Here is a 22991-nt window from a genome sequence, read left to right on the forward strand (position 1 = left end):
TACACTTAGCTTTTGAAATGAGTCAAAAATATGTTTTAGAAAGTGGTGACATATTTGGAAAAGTAACATTTAACTGTTTTTGTGATGCTCACTTCATCCAAATACCTGTTTGAGGGTGAAGACATGGTTTTTAGTTTAAGGCTAAATTTAAGTTTTAAGTTGAAGAGTGTTTTACAAAAATGAGGGTCTTTTGAGACAGAAACAAACACTTTTGGAAAGTCAGGACACTTGAATCTTGAGGAAATCTTTTTTTTTTTTTTTTCTTTTTAAGTGATGCCATGTTTGGAAAAGGTTAAGGCTATATTTAAAGCACCTGTCTAGTTGAAGGTGAAAACTGTTATGCAAAATTATATGCGTTCAATACAATACAGGGCGGAAACTGCTGTGCAGCTAATTATAGTGCAATAAGCTATGGAAATACAATGTCAGTGCTTTCTGTGGAAATTGCATTTGCATTTGTTTATTTCAAATGTGTTTGAACAATGTTCCTGCAAAAAAAGGTTTGATAAATATATACAGATTTTAAAAGCATACATGATCTGTGTAAATCTCTGTTGTTTCTCTGTTGTTAAAAGGACTCGAAAAGACTCGAAACTCAAACGGTAGGACTTGGGACTTGACTTGAGACTTATTGGTCTTGACTTTGGACTTGACTCGGGACTTGCCTGTCTTGACTCGGGACTTGACTCGGCACTTGAAGGCAAAGACTTTAGACTAACTTGTGACTTGCAAAACAATGACTTGGTCTCACCTCTGCTCGCTGGTGTGTACCGATCCAGTTAAGAAGCTACAGCTAGTTTATGGCAAACTGAGTCTGGCATGGAAATTTTCCGTGCTACCATGACACTCAAGATCAGGGGTCCCCCCCCCCCCCCCCCCCCTGACCGGCCCCCCCACCCCCCACCCCCCCACCATTTGAACCGGCCCTATGAGGCAATCCCCAAAAGTGGTTATGGCATACTGTTTAAAATTGCTTTTTGGCAAATGATAATATGTCTGCACCTTGTATTGTGTTGAATTTATTAATTAAAATTGATACTTAGTTATAAAAATGAACTATTCATACTTTCCGAATTTTCGCGAGATCAGGCAGCGCATGCGCAGAGAACTGTCAGTGTTCAGCAAAATGGCTAGTGGTAAACGAAAAGTAGACAGAGAGTGCAGAGTTTTTAAAGAACAGTGGACCAGCAATTATTTTTTCATTCAGTGTAAGGACCGTGCAGTTTGTCTTGTATGCAAAGAAAGTGTGTCGGTATTCAAAGAATACAATCTGCGTCGTCACTATGAAAGCCGACATAAAGAGTATGCTAGTTTGCAAGGGCAGCCAAGAGAAGACCGGATTCGGAGGATGAAAGGCGGACTGGCTGCACAACAGAACGTATTCCTTCGCCAAACCCAGATCAACCAGGCTGCTGTCCGAGCTAGTTATAAGGTAGCTCACCTACTAGCTACCCACGGAAAGCCATTTACTGATGGGGACTTTGTTAAAGAATGCATGCTTGCTGTGGCCGAAGAGGTGTGTCCCGACAATAAGGATGCGCTCGTGAGTCTTTCCGCAAATACTATGACCAGGCGAACAGAAGATTTGGGGGACAACGTATATGACCAGCTGCATGAGAAAGCGTCAGAATTAGATTTTTTTGCTTTGGCCATCGACGAGAGTAATGACGTGCAGGACACAGCACAACTTCTAATTTTTATTCGAGGCGTTAGCGCGAGCTTCGAAGTGTCTGAGGAGCTGGCATCACTAAAAAGTCTCAAAGGAACAACGACAGGAGAGGATATTTATGTCCAAGTGAGCAGAACGATGGATGACCTCAATCTACACTGGTCTAAATTGGCCAGCATCACCACTGATGGCGCACCTAGCATGGTTGGTACAACGAGGGGGCTAGTAGGGCGCTTGAACAGCGTATTCAAGGAACGAGGTCTCACCCCCCCACTACAAGTCCACTGTCTAATTCACCAGCAAGCACTATGCTGCAAAGTTCTGAGGTGGGCGTCTGTCATGAAAGTGGTTGTGCACTGTGTCAACTACATCCGGAAAAATGCGCTGAAACACAGACAGTTCCAGGCCTTTCTCTCCGAACTTGAGTCTGCTTACGGAGATGTTCTGTACTACACAGAAATCCGATGGTTAAGTCGAGGCAGAGTGTTGCGCCGTTTCTACGACCTGCTACCTGAAATCAACACCTTCCTCCAGTCTAAAGGTGAAATGGTACAAGAGCTGACCGATCAGGAATGGAAATGGCATCTCGCATTTTTAACTGATGTGACCGAGATGCTGAACCACCTTAACGTGCAGCTCCAAGGCAAAGGGAAGCTAATTAGTGACATGTATTCCCCCATCAAAGCATTCGAGGTCAAACTAGTGCTGCTTGTGCAACAGGTCCAAAAGTTGGACTTCACGCATCTCCCTGCCACCCAAAGCTTCTGCGCTGAGAAACCAGCTTTCCCGTTCCCAGTCGAAAAGTGCAAGGATGCGCTGGAAATGCTGCAGGGAGAGTTCAGAGCGCGGTTCTGCGAGCTTCATGTCAACGGTAAAGGAATACGCTTGTTCCAGAACCCTTTTACTGCCGACATAAATGATGTCCTTCCCTCTCTTCAGTTTGAACTAGCCGAGTTGCAGAATTGTGATATCCTTAAAGACGCGTGACCGTCTTATTGAGTTCTATGGAGCGCTCCCTGAGGAAAACTACCCAAACATCAAACAACATGCAATGAAGATGTCCACGGTTTTTGGCAGCACCTACATCTGTGAGCAAACCTTTTCCCATATGAAGCAAACAAAGAATCCAACAAGGAGCAGACTCACAGATGAACACTTGCATCAGACCTTGAGACTGGCTACCACTAGACTGCAACCAGACATTGAACTTCTCACCAGTCAGAAGCAAGCACACAGCTCACACTGATAAGGTAAGCACACTGATTTTGATAATTACTGATTTTAATTTGAATAAATAATACATATGAAATATGAATGCTACATATTTTGTAAAATTCTGTCAGAGAAAAACTGATAGCAGTATGTCTTGTCTTTTACTGAATATGGTGCTTCTTGTGCTCATGCCAGGGCTCCAGAAGGCAGAAGGAGTGAGAGGAGACTGCTGTTGCTGACTCCTTTCCAAAGACAGCACAATTCATTAAGTACAAATCCAGCTCACCTATAGGCTACTACTGATTTTGATTCCCATTATTCTGTATTATTGTTGTCCTTTAGTTTTGACTTGTGAATGGCCTACTGCTCATTTAATTTTCACCTTGACTTAAAAAAATGTTTACAGAACATATTCACCTGGATAGGCATAAGAGCTGGCTATCTATCATTCATATTATGATTTCACTGTTTTGTACATTCATTTTATAGGCCTCTTTATTTGACCTAGTGCTGCACAGTTATTATTGTTAATATTAATAATATCAATAGGCCTACCTACAAAATATAATTTTTTCACTCACCTTTGCCAGTGTCAATCACCTCAACTAGGCAGCTGTTTCTTACCTTTGATGTTATTTTTATTTAAAAATAAAATAAATGGAATATCTGTGGTATTTCAAATTAAAACAATGTGTGAAGACTTGATTACTAGTGGGTTGCAAAAGTAGTAAAGATATGTGCCAGGAATCAAGTGTTGATATAGTAGTGTGCATGGCTGTGCCAGGCTAGTAATCTGTACTAGGCTACACAATGAGGCCTGCTGATGATGATTTTTGTCTGGGTCATACAATTCTATGTAAGCCGACCCGATCCCGGCCCCCCATCACAGTCAGGAACGACAATGTGGCCCCCAGAGAAAAAAGTTTGGGGACCCCTGCTCAAGATGTTTCATAAAATCTCAAGAGTGATTCGATTTGATGATAAAGACACAAGAGAAGATCGCCGTGCACGAGACAAACTTGCTCCCATTCGAGACGTATGGGACAAGTGGGTGTCTCTCTTGCCGTTGATGTACGATCCATACACTGATGTGACTGTGGATGAGCGCCTGGTCGCCCTTCAGAGGTCGTTGTCCATTCAAACAGTACATCCCGAGTAAACCAGGGAAATATGGGATAAAAATATGGGCAGCATGCCATGCCAGGTACAGCTATGCATGGAACATGCAGGTATTTGCTGGCAAACCTACTGGTGCGCAATCAGAAATCAGGGCATGCGAATTGTCCTTAACATGACAGAAGGGCTCCAGGGGAAAACAATCACCTGTGACAACTTCTTTACTTCACATGTCCTTGGCCTGCAGCTGCTGAAAAGAAAGCTGTACATGTTGGGAACAGTACTGAGGAATAAGCCCAAGCTACCCCCTGCACTGGTGTCAAAAACGGACAGGGCTCGGTTCTCATCGAAGTTTGCCTTCACCGAGACCCATGCTCTGGTGTCCTATCGCCCCAAAAAACAGAAAAATGTTCTTCTGATGAGCACTCTGCTTCGGGATGCTGCTGTGAGCAACAGGGATGACAAAAGGCCAAAAATCATCGTAGATTACAATCACAACAAAGGGAGTGTCGATAACCTTGACAAGGTAATGCACATTTATTATTCATAATATTTATATTATATATAGAAAGGAATAATGCATTGAATTTGTGTGTAGGGAAATAAACTTCCTTTCCTGAATATTTTTTGGTTTGTTTCAGGTTACCAGTATGTATACGTGCACAAGATTGACAGCCCGTTGGCCCCTCGTTGTCTTCTACAACATTCTTGACGTGTCTGCATACAACAGGAGGAGACTGCTCTTGGAGGAGCTCGGGCGACAGCTGGTGATACCTCACATCATGCGACGCAAGGTGAGCATTAAGCTACATTTCTGTTGCTCTTTCTTCTCCCTATTCTGAAAAGTTAATTTTGAAAAGTTAAATGTTTTGGAAATGAATGTTTATGTTTTATATGTCAGGTAATGAGTTGGAATAAAGTTGACTAAAAAGTTGAAACACAGAGGTGGGTGATAATTTATACTTTGTTTTATAAACAGTCAAACCAGACGGGGTCAATTTTGACCCCAGAGGACAGCAGGTGTGATTATGTGCTGCCATTAAAAAAAATTCAAATGATTCAAAAATGGAATCCTCACTAAACTTTGACATATACCACTCTGTGATAAGTCAAATAGTCAAAATGATATAAAGTCAAAATAATTGTTTCATTTTATTTTCACTCAAAAACATGGTATACTTTTATGTAAACAAGGTATATTGGCCCTAAATACCTTAAAAAGTTAGTCTTTAATTAGATAATTTCATAAATACATAAATTCATACTTTCTTCAAAAACCTACATTCAGATTATTTCATGTACAAAAAAGTTTAAATCTGTAGGGGAACTATAGTATTGCTTCCTAACGTAGAAAGGGGGCGGGACCATTGAAACACAAGAGTAGAGGGATATAAAATGATACGCTCAGGAGAAGGAGCTCACCTTTGCTCAGACCACTGAAAGGGAACCATCTCTCCACAAGTCAGTCAGACAGTTAGCATTTGTTTGCAGGCCTGAAGAAAACCCAGACAGGGTCGAAACAATGCCCCAGGCACTCGTATTTTTTGTTTAAAACATTTAAAAACAATTTCATTTCTTTAGTTTATATCAAAATTTGAGTTTAAAAATATTAATTCAGATAAAACAGTTCATTTCATAAATGAATAACAAACATCTACGTTATTACATATATACCAAAAGGCTACACCAGAATTAAAAAACAATTGAAAAATATTTACCCACAAGGATGGGAAATTTTGATGGAGGGTGGACTGTGGTCCGATACAGCAAGAGACGCCGATGCACCAACCAACCCTATTGGAACTATTGGGACCGGGGGGTCGAGTACGACCGGGGGAACGACTGTGCACCACCTGTCCCCTTCAGGGGGCAGGCTCAGTTCCCTCAGCCTAACCCTATCTAATTTATTTTGAAAGTATGGTTTCACATAGACAGGACATGGAGCTCGGTGGGATGGTTATTTGGCCGGATTTCCTCCTCACGGTCCTTGGACCTGGCATGCTTTGACTTATTACACCATTTTATCACACTGGTTTTGTGTGCCTACCTGTTTTATTCGATAATTATTTGCATTCTTATTCATTAACCCTTTCTCATCTCAGGGGGCTGCAACCCACGCCATCCCCCACCCTACCGATGCTCCATTCCTCTTTTTACAGATATTTTATATGAATTCTTATTTAACAAATGAATAGAAAACCCCCCCACTCCTATTACCCCTTTCCCCCTCTCTTTTTCTGTTTCCTCCACTTTAATCCAGCAATCATTTTACATGCCCCCACAGATTTAATGGCATCATCCCTCGATGGTGCAAGACATAACTTTCCACCTATCACACAGGGGGACCCGGGTTCACGTCCATCACTCAACCATGTATATAATCCTTACTGTATTTATATATTGCTCCTCCTGACCAGCACAAGGAGGAACACTCTTCCCAGAACGACACCCGGGTTCGAGTCCCACATCAACCTTCTGAGCACTCCTCCTTATGCTCACATTGACACACACCCACGCATTATAGCTGAGTGGACGGGGCTTCGCTCTTCCCTGCTGCCCGTGCAAACAAACCTCCCCAGGTAACTTAACAACACTATTTCCTCTACCTAACCCTAACCCCGCTTCCATGGAAAGACTATTGCCCTAATTATTAACTCTGCCAAGGAGGTTATGTTTTTGCCAGCATTTGTTTGTTTGTCTGTCTGACTGTTAGCAAGATTACTCAAAAAGTTATGGATGGATTTTGGTGAAATTTTCAGGACTGGTAGGTTATGTCCCAAGAAACAATCCATTACATTTTGGTGAAGAAGAGCATGGTTCACCAGTGAGTACACATTCACACAAACACCAAATTTCTGATTAAAGCAGTCATACTTAACACAGTATAAGATGATAAACCTTCAACTTAAATCCATTCATACCGTTCAGATTGAAGCTGGGTCAACATTTACTGCATGCGAGGAGGAGTCAGAGTGTGAGGGTGCTGAGGTAAAATGCCACACAAGCAATTTTAGTGACTTTAGTATTTAACATGCACAAATTAAAATTGATGTGACATATACAGTAGTCCTTAAATATACAACAGAATGTGATTATATACTAAATCAAATGTCTGTCAGGCCTGGGCTAGGAAGGAGGACTCAGGAGCAGAATTAGGACAATTAGAGCAGGCTTTTATTGAGAAATTTGTTTTCTTCACTTGAACTCTTGAGCAAGGTGACAAACAAATACGCTATAAAGCACAATATCTAATCTGCTGGCTAAAAAAAACAAGCAACAGCACTACAACAAAATGAGGCAAAACAACCTCAAAGAAAAAGGAATAAGGGAACTGAAAATCACTCCTGAGGAGGCAAATAAAAGGACTAAGAACTAAACTACTCTGGCTCACTGGCTATGAAAACTTATAACAAAAAATCACTCCAATCGGAGGAAGAAGAAAAGGCTATAAACATAAAACTACTCTCTCGACTGACTATGAAAAACAATGAAACAAATGAGGCACTCCACTGGAGGCAAACAAATGGCTATAAACTAGACCTGGAATTCACTGAGAAAAATTACAAACAAAAAGTCACTCACTTAAGAAGATCAAGAACAGAAATACAAACTTTGACTCTTGGCGTGATCAAGGCTGTGAATGAGGGCTGGGGTGCGTGACGAATACAACACTCTGGTACAGAACAAAGGGAGACGCAGACTATAAGACACATCAGGTGAGGGAACACAGGTGGAAACAATTAGGGATTAGAGGAGACATCAGACTGGTGGCACATGAGGAAGGGCAAGTGACCTGAAACGAGAGGAGAGTTACTTTTCAAAATAAAACAGGAAGTTCACGAGACACAAAACCCAGGACAGGACATTCCTCACCATGGTGTGACAATGTCCAAATTCTTAACAACTATATTCTGATTTACTGTGACATGGTAGAGTCAGCCAGATTGCTGCAATTGTAGTTCATTGAAGGAGGAGGAGGCTCACAGTTCCAGCAGTTCAGAGGACTTGCCAACATTGGCACCACTGCCTGTGAGTGAAACACACAAATTTATACAATGTCTTTAGCACAGCGATCATGGCTAGAAGTACTACAGATAAATAAATAATCCTTGTAGTGATTGTTATATAACAGTATTTTCTTTCTTTTCTCACACATAACATGTAATTATCCACAAAGGGAAAACGCAGAAGACTGACCTATCCGCCGGAGTTTGACAAGTTACTGCGACACCTGTTTGGGAAAGAACTGAAGTGCAAGGACCTCAGTTGCCAACGGGTAAGTTTTGTTGTTGTATGCTTTAACAACACTGTCTTGCTGCTTTGAAAATGTGTCCCTTCCATTTTATTTACTTTCCACTGTAAAAAAGAAAACTGCCCTCTGAGCTTCGAGGCCTTGGCAGGATTACCTTCAAAACAATGCACATGACAGTGTTTATTTTCCCCCTTTTGTTTGTCCACCTTTTGGATCAAAGAAGATCTAAAGGAGTTTGCGGAGCTGGTTACAGCGGCAAAGGAGCTAAATCTGACATTGGACAACATCCGTGGAAGGCTGAGGAAACTGTTTGTATTTGCCAGACTTCTACCAGAAGGACAGCTGGAATTGAGGTACGTTGGGGAAAAAATGGCATAGCGTAATGCAATAAGCTCACATTACCAATTTTACTTTAAATTGCAAGGTGTAACCCTAACCCTAATCAGTCCCAATGTAGCATTCCTACTCATTGAAAATATTGCACAGAAATCACTACTGTAATTACAAGGATAACTCATATTCCAAAAGTGAAATCTTAGATGCTAACTCTAATTAAAAATGGGTGAATTTTGCTAATTAGCGATCAGCATTCCCAACAAGCGATCCTCCATGCCAAACTACTTCAAAAAAGAGACTTGAGTGACTACTGACAACACTCCCAGAATGCTTCTCGGTACACTATTGGGGAATGTAAACTCTTTCAGACATCAAAGGGTCACAGCCTTCAAAGGAGAATATAATAATCTCTCATTGAGGCATTGGCAGCCATTCAAATAAAAGATGATGATAAAAGCTTTCAAAAACTGTAATCACAGGCCTGATAGGTTGCCCATTAAGTAATCAGAAAGTGGCTGGTTTAGGATATAAATTCAGGAAGGGAGGCCAAGATGGCGGCGCTCTAGTAAGACGTGTTTTTCAAGCTCTCTCAGGTAATTTAGGAGGTTTGTGGTTAAACAACCAATGTGAAGTTTAAGATGCGCATTGGCCAACGCACAAGTAACTACTTTACACATTAAACTGAAATTAAGTCGAATGGGGAAAAAGGAAAGGCAGGAAAATATCGTTCACAACCACAGAGATGGAGGAAGCTAACGGCGACATACTTGGTACATCAAACGAGGCCGAGGCTAGCAACAAGCTAGTCTCCATCAAGGATTTGAAGGTTCCTAGTGGACATGAGTTAATGGAGGACAGTAACTGGTTTGAGGCTAACCAAGACCCTCAACATATCTGCCTCGCTGTCCCACTTCCAGACACTCCGATTAAACCTCCACCAAAGAAGATAAAGACAGGTGGCGGAGAGAACGCGGAAATACTGGAAGCAATTCGCGTGCTCTCTGGAAAGCATGATGAGACTTTACGTACTGTCTCCGCCATAAAGACAACAACGGAGTTAACTTTGAAGCACCTGGAGAAATTATCCGCAACCGTCCAGCAACTCACTCTCGACGTTAACCAACAAAAACAAACAGTGGACGGCTTGAAAAACGTGGTTAAAAAACTGCAAACTGAGAACAAAACACTGAAAGCGCACATCGCGGAGCGCCAGCGGTACAGCCGGAGATGGTCCCTGAAGGTGCACGGTGTGAAAGAGGAGGAGGGAGAGGACATACGGCACAAGATTATCAACATCCTGGGCAATACGGCTCCCCAAATCCACAACAATCTGGAAGAGGGCCTGGACATCGTACATCGCGTTGGGCAGCGGCGGCAGACAGATGGAGTAGATCGACCATCATCCTATTTGCATTGAGATGTCTTCGGGACGCGATATGGAGAGAGGCGAAAGGCTCCAAGTTTCTGCTCAACAAAAAACTGAGAATCTCCGAAGCACTGTCTCCAGAAGACAAGGCAGCGAGAGAGAAACTGTGGCCCCTGGTTAAGAACGCAAGAGAGGAGGGGAAGAAAGCCTCCTTCTGCGGCCCGTTATTTTTCTGTCTTATGGATTTTAAGTTTAACTCTCTTAATGTCATGTCGTTAAATGTCAGGGGTATTAGGGACATTACTAAGAGGAAAGCGATTTTTTTGCTTTGCAGGAGAAATGAGGCTGACTTAATTTTACTTCAAGAAACACATTCTTGTGAGTCAGATACAAAGTTTTGGAAAATACAATGGGGTAACGTAGTTCACTTTAGTCATGGCACTAATCACTCAGCTGGGGTGCTAATTTTTCTACACAAGTTTAAAGGGGATGTTCTTGAAACAGTGCCTTCTGATAATGGTAGATGGATTGCACTAATAATTAAACAAGACAATGCTCTCTTCATCGTTTGCAATATATATGGGTTTAATTCTCATGCTTCCAACAAGATTTTATTTAATGAAATAATAGCAAAACTGACAGAATTCCACAGGAAATACAATGGATCACATATAATTTTGTGTGGTGACTTTAATGAATGTCCAGATGATATGACAGATACCCTCCTAGATTAAATCAAACTTCTCAGAATAATAACCTCATTTCATTACTTTGTTCCAACCTCTCCTTGACTGATGCGTGGCGTTTTTTTTAATCCCTCTACAAAAGATTTCACCTGGTGTAATAGAGGACTATCCTTAAAATCTAGAATTGACTTATTTCTAATTTCATCTTCTTCCCTTCAATATGTAAAAGATGTTAGCCATCTATATGCCCCCTTATCGGATCATAAGCAAATCATTCTGAAGCTAGCCTCTAATCAGGAAACCTTTGGTATGCGAGGTTATTGGAAATTCAATAATTCTCTTCTAAAAGATGTCTTTCAATAATGCCGTTAAAAAACTTACAAGATACTCTTAGTGATGGCCTTAATGATAATTATAGGAAAAAATGGGAGTTCTTCAAATATAAAGTTAGGTATATTGCTATCAAAAGAAGTAAAGAATTAAAGAATGAAAAACACAAGCTAGAAACAGATCTGACGTACAATCTTAGCCTTTTACTCAATAAAGAACACATTTCTTTGGAAGAAGAGCTCGAAGTAAAGAACATCCAGTTACAACTGGATCAATTTTATCTAGATTTGGCAAAAGGTGCATTTGTTAGATCGAGGGCTAAATGGCTAGAGGAAGGAGAAAGGAATAATTACTTTTTTGCTCTAGAAAAAAGAAATGTGAAAAGAAAATCATTAACTGCCCTTAATATTAACCCTCGAAAGATCCGAATTTGATAAGTGAGTTTGTTTCTGATTTTTACGGAAAACTGTATAATTCTAACTTTAATGCAAAGGATTGTGCATGTTTTCTAGGAAAAATTCAGACTAATATTCCCTTAATTACTGAAGATTTCAAATCTATATGTGACTCTGACCTGTCAACTATTGAACTCAAAAATGCATTATTCTCAATGAAGAAAGGAAAGTCACCAGGTATTGACGGCTTATCTGTCGAATTCTATACTCACTTTTGGGAATCTATTCAAAACTCATTATTATTTATGTACAAGGAATGCATCAGTCAAGGAGAGATGATGGTTACAATGAAGCAGGGTATTATATCTCTTATTCCCAAGCCGGATAAAGACCCCATAATAATAGAGAATTGGCATCCTATTACTCTCCTAACAATTGATTATAAAATATTGGCCTTAGTGTATGCCAACAGGTTAAAAGTAGGGCTAGACATGATTATTGCAGAAACTCAAACAGGTTTTATGAAAAATCGACATATTAGCAGTAACATTAGACTCATTTTAAATTTATTAGACTATGCTAATGAAGTTAATGAAATTAAAAATCTCCCAACTGGCAGATGACACTACACTTTTTTTGAAAGACAAGAATCAACTCTCTAATGCTATTACTCTAATTAACCAATTTTCTAACGCCTCAGGTCTAAAACTTAATATGTCCAAATGTGAAATTTTGTCTTTGCATAATTCCAGTGATTCTACAATTGAAAATATCCCAGTAAAGACTTCTGTTAAATATTTAGGAATATTCATAACTAAAGATCTTACAGCTAGGCAACATTTAAATTTCTCAAACAGACTAAAAAAACCAAATCTATTTTTAACATTTGGCTTCAAAGGGACTTGTCTGTTCTAGGTAGAGTTCTTCTCTCTTAAGCAGAAGGCTTGTCTCACTTCGTATATCCAGCATTATCCCTATTATTGCTAAGTTTATAGATGTTGATGATTCCTGTACTTTTTGTAATCATAATACAGAAACAATTTCACATCTGTTTTTTTATTGTGATATGTCTAAAAGGTTTTGGAGTGATCTTGAATCTCATTTTTCTGATGCTGCTAACTGTCTACTCTCTTACCCTCAAGGATGTTATTTGCTACTATGTTAACCCAGAAGATAATGCTTTTGAACACTTGATGAACTGTTATCCTATATGCAAAATGTTTTATTCACAAACAAAAATTTGCAAAATCCTTACCTAAATTTGCTCCTTTTCTCCTGGAACTGAGCTCTTTGCTCAAATCTCTAATTTTGATAAATAACAAAAAAAGTAATACCTTACCGAGTCATTATGAAAAGTTTTTCCCTGAAGCCCCTGCTTGAACCATGTATTTATTTATTTTTGTATTTATTTTTATATTTGTACTCTGTTTTATTTATTGTTTATGTCCCCAATGTGCTGTTTGTTATTGTGTACCTTGCTGTTTTGTACATTCAAATTGTTCGATAAAATTGTTTAAATTAAAAATAAATAAATAAATTCAGGAAGTGTCTTGTTCACTGTAGACAGGCCACCAGGATTCACGTCAGAAAACAGTAAGATGAAATGATACAGATAAAATCCCAATTAGTGCTGCTTTCAATTTTTGGATTTAAATCGAAAACACAAATTACCGGGGTAAAATGAAAAGCAGTGATTGTTCCAATATTGGCATTATAGCCGCCAATGAAAGGACCCATATATTCCAAATATTGAATAGAAATCTCTAATGACATATTAATTATTATTGTTATAAAATATGGTATTTTCTCTATTTCAAGGACCGTGTTGGAATGTCTTTCTCATGACCCAATTCGCTACTTAGGGATGCAAGTACGGACTGTGAAGTGAATTTTGTGTTAAATGGTTTGCAACATGTAGCGTGTTGTCGGCTTTGCTGCATATGTACACGGTAGCACTGTTGGTAAAATTCACAAATGTAGTTTTGCTTCCTAGTGATTCCAGAGATGGAGACATATTACAAAAGCCTATCCAGCTCCCTAACCCACTCCAAAATGGAGATAGTAGTGTCTAATTTATTTGATTATTTTGTTACATGTAGTCTCTGCTTATATTCAGATGCCACAAACAACGATGCAAAGAACCTGGGCAGCAAGAGTCCTTGGCAGGGTGGCTGCCCCGCAAATCCCAGACACCCTTCATTGCCTTGTAAGACCAACATGTTCTTCATTTTCTTGTTAAAGTGTGCTGCATTTTAGACTCATGACATCAGTTGAAACTTAAACACTCTACATTCTCTTCCAGCCCACTGGTGATGTGCCTCCACCTCAAGCACAGGTTGTGGTTGTAAGGACTGGGGTGAGGGTAATACACAACAGCGTTCATGACTGTAGAGTCATACCGCTAGCTCTACGTAAGTATGTAGGGAGCAACCTTCTATTTGAATATTAGAAAGAGTATGGCCTTGACCTGCTTTATATGGAAAATGCCCCAAGATTAATGAAGAACTTACGTTATGGTTTGGCACTATAAACATCAAATAGACTTGACAATGTCCTTTAACTTTACAGACACCCTTGAGAGAGACAAGAGCAGGGAGGCACTCGAGCGTGTGTATGGTTTACTGAGTGGGTATATTGCATGTATCAATGGCCACAGGAAGGTGGTCATCACCAACCTTGCGGTGGAGGAGTTTGCCCAGGCAGAGGAGGATGAGTTGGAACGGAGGATAACTCGAGTAAGAGGATGCACCAAATTACAGCACATAGTGTAGAGTACTTCCCTTTCCACATATTGAATGTCAACTGTCAATGAATTCCAATATATCCTCTAAATTCCTTTATATTCCATGTATGGGTCACAATTTGCTATGCTTCCAAATACAGCATGAAAGTGCTCTACTTTCCACATAATGAAAACTGCTAATTAATCCAAACTTAGCCTCTAACTTCCTTTACATTCCGGATATGGGCAATGATTTGCTATTATTCCACATTTCCACTACATGTCGGGGCTTGCTTGCTTGTTTCCTTCACAGGTTAAAGACCACAAAACCAAAGAGCTTTGGTCATGCCCTGATTCCACTTACGAAGAGATAGTACATGTGGTTTTACCGACTAATGTACAACCTACACAACTACCTAACCGGCAACTCTGAACTGGTATTTTCCAACAACAACGGTGGCCCATATCATGAAATACTCACTGCTTTTCAGAACTGCTGGGAGTCATTTGGCCTTCCAGGGAGGCCAATGCTCTCCCTGCTTTGCAGCGGCATCAGCATCAGCACGTGCAAGACATTTTTGTCAGATATTAATGACAAGTGTGCACAATTGTAATTGTGCACAACTATTAATGTATTTGTAATTGTTTCATTTTCTGTAGGTTGGGCGAAGTTTGGAGGAGAGCAAGAAGGGAAACATCCACAGGCTGATGTGCCACTCAACAGCCACAGCAGAGAAATCCTATGAGGCTGACCTGGGCTTTGGCGAAGCTTTCCAGATGCGTGAAGACACAGCCAATCGCGCTTGCAAAGACAAACAAAAACAGGTGCAAGATCTACACCAACATGCAGGGTGAGAGCACAAAAAGAGTTGACAAGGACAACAGTTTTTCCATGACTTAAGAGGGAGCAGACAAGGGCAAGAAATGTGTTGCGAAGGAGACAGGACACAAGGAGGGCACAATGCAGTGTGACAATGACGCAGGAACAAGCAAGAGCATAACACAGGGCAAAGGAAAGAAGATGACGAAGAGACATATACGAGACAGTGGCAGCAGCAAAAGCTCAGAAGGAGGCAGCAGCCAAAAGTAAAAAAAATGATGACAAAGAGGCTTAGAAAAGACAGAGACAATGACCCCAAGAGACCAGCTGACAATGTGGTAGAGGTTGGCTCATCTTCAGAGGAAGAGGAGGATGTAACAAAGACAACAGGGGCACCGGTTTGGGAAGATGCTGTAAGAAAGACAGTGAAACCGCACAAGGCCAAGAAACGTCCCAAGCTGTCTTGCACCCCAGTGAAGTCTACTGGGAAACATAACGAGGCCAAAAAAATTACCAGGCTTTCCTGCTCCCCAGTGAAGTCTCCTAGGGCGAGAAACAAAAGCCCAAGAGCAAAGTACATTTACCTCCAAAAGAAGGTAAATGACTCTCCTCTCAAGAAACTCATCAGCTCTAGACGGCTTTGCCCACAAATGTGCCAGGTAGTGGTAAGGTTGGATACCAAGGCTTTGGAGGACCTGAAGAGGCAGAGAGCAGTAAGAGCTAGAAAAGGTCTTTATCTCCAGGAACTTCAGGGGGCACCTTCTGGATCTCCTCCTTGGTCTGCTGCCTGTGCTGCAACACCTTCTGGACCTCTTTAAGGAACTTTAAAAATGAAAGGACAAAAAAAATGTCAACAGTTCAATTGTTGCAGTGATTGTACAAAAAAACTTAAAATCACAACAGTTTTTGTTACAGTGACATTAAAGTGAGAAGTGATTGTAAAAAAAAGAACTGAAAATAACAACAGTTTTTGTTAAAGATTGTATTTGAGTTTTATTTTAATACATTTTTAAAAAAGATTAAAAATTATTTTAGTTAAAAATGTAAAGACGTTATTTTACTTTAAATTAATTCAAAACCTTTTTTTCTATTAATAATGTTCATATGTTCAAATAAAGACTTCTGGAAAGTCAGTGTTTGACAGAAGTATTTCTTCTACAGGGATTAGCTGAAAGCATTGATAACCATTCCAAAATGTGTATTTTTATTTTCTAAACTGCAGTATCACCACAAAACATACTCTCGACTGGACCTTTTTTTTAATGCTGAAGCATCATCTTTCCTCTGTGGTTTCCTGTGATATAGGATCCATCCTTATATCGGACCACTCACCAGTCTATCTTCAGCTATCTATCCCCCAACAAACAAGAACTGGAAGTTTAACTCTTCACTTCTCACAAATGTTGAAGCTTGTAACAAAATAAGACTATGGCTTGACCAATACAGGCAAGATAATGCAGCTTCCCCTGTCACTTCTGTGGTAATATGGGATGCAGCCAAAGCCGTGATTAGAGGGCAGTTGATGTCATACACATCTGCAAGAAAGAAAAATATTACCAAACAAACTGAACTACTTACAAAGGAGCTTGTCAACTTGGAGACACTTCAGTCACCCACAGATGAAAACTTGAAGAAGCTTAATGACGTCAGAAACCGTCTCAACCTTACTCAAACCGAACATATAAAAAAACTCCTGTTCTTTACTAAACAGCAATATCATGAGTATGAAAATAAACCTAGCAGACTCTTAGCGTACCAGCTTAAAAAAGAAAGCGCCAACCGCATACGCAATGCAAAGGGACAGCTAAAATATGACTTGCAGTCAATAGTCTTATTTTATAGACTTTTTTTTTCTAAGCAATTATACTCATCTGAAAACCCCTCTGATTGACATTAACCTGTTTTTAGAAAATGTATCTCTCCTCTCCATCTCTGAAGAAGATAAACAATACCTGAACTCTCCATTCACCTCAAAAGAAGTTCTACAGGCAATTATGTCTCTGTCTTCTGGGAAAACTCCAGGATTAGATGGATACTGTGCAGAGTTCTATAAGACCTTTTGGCCACAGATTGAACCTCTCCTTATGCCTATGGTTACAGATTTCTTTGAAAATGGGACCCTTCCCAAATCAATGAAGACAGCTGTCATATCATTGATACATAAAAAAGATAAAGACATTGCAGAATGTACATCATTTGGTCCAATTTCGTTACTACCAGTTGATTTTAAGATTATTGCTAGATTAATTGCACATAGACTAGAAGACATTCTTCCTCAGCTAATTAACCCCGACCAGGCAGGTTTTGTAAAGGCACGATATGCGACATAATATTTGAAGGCTGTTAGACATAGCGTACCACTCGACCCTTTGCAACCAACCAGCTATGATAATATCCCTTGATGCAGAAAAAGTGTTTGATAGGGTCGAGTGGTCATACTTACTTTGGGTTTTGGAGAAGTTTAATTTTGGCGATAGATGTATCAGTTGGGTCAAAGCAATGTACAGTAATCCACAAACTCAAATATGTGTTAATGGTGCTGTCTCAGAAAAATTTAACTTAAGCAGAGGCTGTCGACAGGGATGTCCCCTATGCCCGTTTTTATTTAATTTAGCGATCGAACCCCTTGCTGAAGTCATAAGGACAAGTGAAGAAATTTCCGGTATTCAGTTTGGGACAACAGATAATAGAATATCATATGCCGATGATATCGTTCTGTACCTTGCCGATCCAGAGAGATCAGTCCCAGAAGTTAGATCTTATTGACAAGTTCGGAATATAGTTCACGCGAGTCTCCCTCACAGCGTTTGCACTACGGAAGCCGCGCCAGACAAGATCAACGAGACTCGCGATAGATACACGCCGGTATTTACATCCTGCTGTGAGTTTCAAAGTTTCAAATCACTAGTGCAGGCAGATCCCTCTTGTGTTTGTGTCAAGTTTCTTTAAGTTTTGCCATGCAATTTTCCCACTTGAAAGGGATGGAGTCATCTACTCAGAGGTTTAACTGGAATTCACTTAATGACCAGGCAGCTTTTCCTTTTCTTCCTTTTTTTTTTCTCCTTTTTTTTTTCCAAGTGCCATTAGCCATCAGGCATTAGGTGAAAAACCTTTCAAACATAGAACACACAAAAAGAAAACATGTTTAAATTCTGTACATAATGCCAATGATATTTCAAATGACTAATAGGAAAGTATACAAAAGACCAGAAAAATACCTAAATAAATAAATATTGTGAAACCCAAAACTGTTTATATTACATTGCAAATTAAGTGCAAATAAAGTTACCCACAGCTGTCAATTGTTTTAGCATGTTGTCAGGTAAGTATGAATTTCACTTCTTTTTAATATTTATTGTTAGTCTTTTTATTTTTTAATGCATTTTAACAAATTGTCTCAATTTCAATTGTATTTTAACATGAATTACTTTTCAACCTTAATCACATTTTATGGTCAGATTTTAATAAATAAAGTGAAATTAGTCTTTACACAAGTATGAAATGCTCAAATCATGCTATACTTAAATTGCTTTTGTGATTAACACAACCCAATCAATTTTCATTTAATAATTTACCAAGTTTCAAGATCAAAGTGAAACCCTCAGATGTGCTCAATACATAAGTACCAGTTAATCTTTACATTCTATGTATGGTACATTCTCAACACATTTCATTAGACTCAGGACGTTAACAAACAATCAGCACACGTGGGCATTAAGTGTTTAATAAGCCACGCGTTACTGGGCAACCAACCCCGTGGCTAAGCTAGCGCTAACACAAACAATCAGCAATTGAACCTCCGTAGCAAGAGTCTCTGTTCACTCGTCTTACCGGCTGCCTCTCTGGTGTTTGTAGAAGCTCTCTTCTGCATGGGCTCACTGCAGGGTTCAGGCGACGAGAGAACTGTCTCCTTCCCTGTCACTGTTTGCGTGTGATTGATTGATGATGATCTGCACCTGCGATGATGTGCGCCGTTTTTTATGGTCCGGCCAGCAACTGTGCAATGGTTCCTCCTTCCGTCTTTTTGTAGTTCTTTTGCAGTTTTTTTTGTAGTTCTTTTTAATTATCACTCATCATTATCACAAGTTGATCCCCCGCCCCCCTCCCCCTTACCTCTTCTGACACACACAACCTGTGTGACTCTCAGCAGCAAGTTGACGTGACAATGAGGGCGCCCCAGCGCCCACTCCACTAACTTGACATGGAAATGAGGTAGTCTAGAAAACTGGCAAGTTTTGTTTTGTCTTTTTTTTTTTTTGAGGGCGCTCGTGCGCCCTCACATAGATTGCGCCCTTGGCGGTCGCCCACATTGTCCATAGCAAAAACCGGCCCTGGTCTCGGACGCCATCAACACTCTTCACATAGATTATTGCTGTTGGAGGGTACCCCCGCGGGTCTCCAGCTGCACTTTGAGGAATAAGAAACTACACCGGACTTCTCATCAGCATGAGGGTGAGTCGATAATGACTGAATTTCGTTCTAGAGTGAACTATTCCTTTAAGGCCTGGCTAGATGTTAGAATTTCTTTATTAGCTCTTTTATCCTCTAACCCGGACTTGCCATCCTCAATCGGAAAGTCCTTGCTTACAAAATGGAAAGATCATGGTTTACACAATTTTAAAGACATATTCAATGAAGGCCGCCTTAAGTCATTTCCTTAATTAAGGTCGGAGTTTAAAATCCCTAAACAAGACTTTAATAAATATTTACAAATTTGTCACCTAGTTACTACTCTAGAAAGATCTGGACGGTTGTGTTTGGGGCTAACAAGTCTGGAAGAAATTTTGAATAGTGCTACTTCGTTGAAGGGAAAATCTCTTTGATTTACAATACTCTGCTAGACCATCATAGTTCTTCCTATACGCCACTTAGAAATATATAGCAAAAAAGTTCTGGGATGCAACCTAAGTAGAGATCAATGGGACGCTATAGCCTATGTCAAAATGTATTTACATCACTGTTCTGTAATAAAATAATTGAACAGAATTATAAGTTAATGTACAGAATGTACCTTACCCCAGTTCGTTTAAACAAGATATATCCTAATTCTTCCTCTAAATGCCATCGTTGTAAAATATGTATAGGATCTGTCATTCACGTTTTCTGGGAGTGTAGACTAGGCCTGGGCGATAAACCGAAAATTTACCGATACCGAAATTTACGACGATAACCGACGTCATTTTGCCCCTGTCGGTATATTCGGTGTTTAAAAAAAAAAAGGAAAAGTCGTTTTTGTCTTGTTTGGCTGTGTGTGTCGGTAGGCTACCGGTATGTTCATGTCCCTTCAAGACGCTCGGCTGTACTAGTATACAGCGCTTGTAGTCACGTGACTCCATCCAGTCTGTTACAAGAAGGGAAAGAGACGTGAGACGGAGAAAATGGAGCACGCGGGGTCAAAAGATAAGGCGGCTGCTGCTGCGGCTGCTGTCGAATCTCTTTATAAGAGACTGTATTTTTAATACTTTGTGTTTGAAGGAAATTTAAGTTATTTTATACTTTGAACATGGATTAAAGTTCTCCGTCGCTATGACGGATTTCGGTCATTCAAACTTCACAGAGGCGACTTGTGAGATCAAAGCAGATCAGAGAGCTGTTGGCTGATTTTTATTGACAGATTGTCACACTCTACAGCCAATGGTGTCGTTAACAGCGTGTGCGCGCCTGACCAATGACAGTGTAGTGACCCACACAGGGCGGGATCTCAGCATGGAGCGGTGCTAAAGTTTAGCTGCTTAGCTAGCAAGGACTCGTCGCGCTGCTACGTTATCAGCTGAGTTTAGTCAGCACGTGAGAACCCGTCTGACACGGAGAGTCTCCTGTTGTGTGCTACATGTGTGAAATAACAACTGTAGTCTGGACTTTGTCTGCAGTGTATCTGTGTAAACAGCTTCATTCAGCGTCTCTCCCTCCCCTCTGGCACCGTGAGTTACCATGGTTACAGGAACGCCCTGAAACTTTATAATGATCAATAAGAAGCTTTTGGTTAGTTTGACTGTACAAATACTTACTTATCGTTCATCTATCGTTATCGAGGTGAGTTGCTCAATATATCGTGATATTGATTTGAGGCCATATCGCCCAGCCCTAGTGTAGACAAATAAAACGCTTCTGGTCAGAGGTACGTGATCTGACTGTTAAGGTCCTCCAAATCCCACTGGACATCTCTCCAATACGGTACCTCTTCGGAACAGAATTGGACAAGACACTAGACCCCATTTCAGCCAAACAGATTAGCATAATATCATACATAGCAAAGAAATGTATTCTGCTGTACTGGAACAAACAACAACCTCCAACCTTTGATTTGTTTATAAGAATTCTCAACGAGACATTACGATTGGAACAGCATACTTACTCCTTGAAAAATAAAGAGGATATTTTTCTGAAGACTTGGAAACCTCTTATGGACCTCTGACAACTTCTATACTGTGTACTTATTTCAATTACTGTATGTGTAATATGTTGACCACAAATGCTATAATTTTCTATATTATTTTTTTTAACTTATTCCTACTTTTCATTTATGTTTAATGATTTGCTTTTTATGTGTGTAACTTGTGTTATGTTTGTTCTATATATAAGACAATAAAAAGATAATTGGAAAACGAACTGCAGTATCACCGCAGTAGTTCTTAGGGCTGCTGTGGACTGTGCAACACGGATATGTGTGAAAAGTCCTGTGTTGATATTTTTGAAGGTAAGGGTTAACAATATGAAAATTGGATAAGCAATTCCAAAGACTTAATCAGAAATTCCAAGAATATAGTTTAACTAGACAATTCCCCGTTGGGAAATCGCGAGAGTGGGCTGTGCTGCGCTGCATGTCTGTGTGTGTGTCGCCTGCCTGCCTGTCTGTCTGTCTGTGTGTGTCTGTCTCTGTGTGTGTTTGTGTCGTCTGCCTGCCTGTCTGTCTGTCTGTTTGTCTGCCTGCCTGCCTGCCTGCCTGCCTGCCTGACTGTTTGCCTGCCTGCCTGCCTGCCTGCCTGCCTACCTGCGTGTGTGTGATTTACATTGGAGTGAATGGAGCAGTTGAGAGCTGCTCTTGTCGGTTCGAGGCAAATAAATCAAAAAACGTAAATCCTACTGATAAAGGAGACACATTGGGAGAAAGAAGACAAGAGTGGCTACTACTCTGTGAAAAATCACATTTCTACTGTGTAATTTGTGGCTGGGGTCGTCACAGAAAGAGAGAGAGAATTTCTGAGAGTTTTTTTGAGTCTCTACCACTCTGTCATTTGGCTCTTGCAGCCTGCTGCATCAACATTCTGCCATACACAATCATTGAAAATCCTGAATTTTTCCAAAATCACTCACCATCATTAAAGGGTCAGGGTTCAAAAACAAAACATCGTAGGAAAAAAGTTCAAATACAACTTAAGTACACAAGACCCGTGCCTACATTTTAAAGTTTGAACGGTGTTTGTAGGTGAACGTAGGCCAGAGCAGGAGATGTTTGAAAAAAGTGGCAGATTTGCAAGGTTTTTGACCTCGTCCCATTCATTGCTTGTGTGTGTGTGTCTGTCTGTCTGTCTGTCTGTCTGTCTGTGTTTGTGTGTGTGTGTCTATCGTCTGTCTGTGTGTCTGTCTCTGTGTATGTGTCTCTGTGTCTGTCTGTCTGTCTGTCTGTGTGTATGTGTGTGTTTGTGTGCATGTGTGTGTCTGTCGTCTGTCTGTCTCTGTGTGAGTTCCTGGCTTGAATGAATGAAAAGATAATCATTAAGTATAGTTGAAATGTTGAGATACTGTGTGTGTGTGTGCATGTGTGTCTGTGTGTGTCTGTCGTCTGTCTGTTGTCTGTCTGTCTGTCTGTCTGTCTGTGTGTATGTGTGTGTTTGTGTGCATGTGTGTGTCTGTCGTCTGTCCGTCTGTTTGTCTCTGTGTGTGTCTGTCGTCTGTCTGTCTCTGTGTGTGTGTGTCTGTCGTCTGTCTGTGTGTCTGTCTCTGTCTGTCTGTCTCTGTGTGTGTGTGTCTCTGTGTCTGTCTCTCTGTCTCTCTGTGTGTATGTGTGTGTTTGTGTGCATGTGTGTGTCTCTGCGTGTGTGTCTGTCTGTCTGCCTGCCTGCCTGCCTGCCTGTCTGTCTGTCTGT

At 40.4% G+C, this 22991-nt stretch overlaps 1 protein-coding gene and 1 long non-coding RNA gene across 6 annotated transcripts; both read left to right on the forward strand.

Moving 5' to 3' along the window:
- The first annotated feature begins 1348 nt into the window (after positions 1–1348).
- Positions 1349–2656, forward strand: LOC141014900 (general transcription factor II-I repeat domain-containing protein 2-like). The gene has a single exon (XM_073488841.1). It carries the CDS (start codon positions 1349–1351, stop codon positions 2654–2656), a length of 1308 nt encoding a protein of 435 aa, XP_073344942.1.
- A 3755-nt stretch (positions 2657–6411) lies between these two features.
- Positions 6412–15051, forward strand: LOC141014210 (uncharacterized). Of its 5 annotated transcripts, XR_012180478.1 has the most exons (8): positions 6412–6821; positions 6926–6985; positions 8175–8273; positions 8470–8602; positions 13479–13568; positions 13665–13718; positions 13931–14097; positions 14745–15051. It is a non-coding gene; the product is annotated as an uncharacterized lncRNA (long non-coding RNA). The 5 variants fall into 5 exon arrangements; XR_012180477.1 differs by having other exon boundaries at positions 6412–6985; XR_012180476.1 differs by having other exon boundaries at positions 6926–8273.
- Positions 15052–22991: the final 7940 nt, after the last annotated feature.

This window comes from Pagrus major, chromosome 19, assembly GCF_040436345.1.
Source record: "Pagrus major chromosome 19, Pma_NU_1.0".
NCBI lineage: Eukaryota > Metazoa > Chordata > Actinopteri > Spariformes > Sparidae > Pagrus > Pagrus major.

Coding starts and splice junctions, on each gene's coding strand:
- LOC141014900 (XM_073488841.1), top strand. CDS start 1,349: ATGAAAGGCGGACTGGCTGCACAACAGAACGTATTCCTTCGCCAAACC.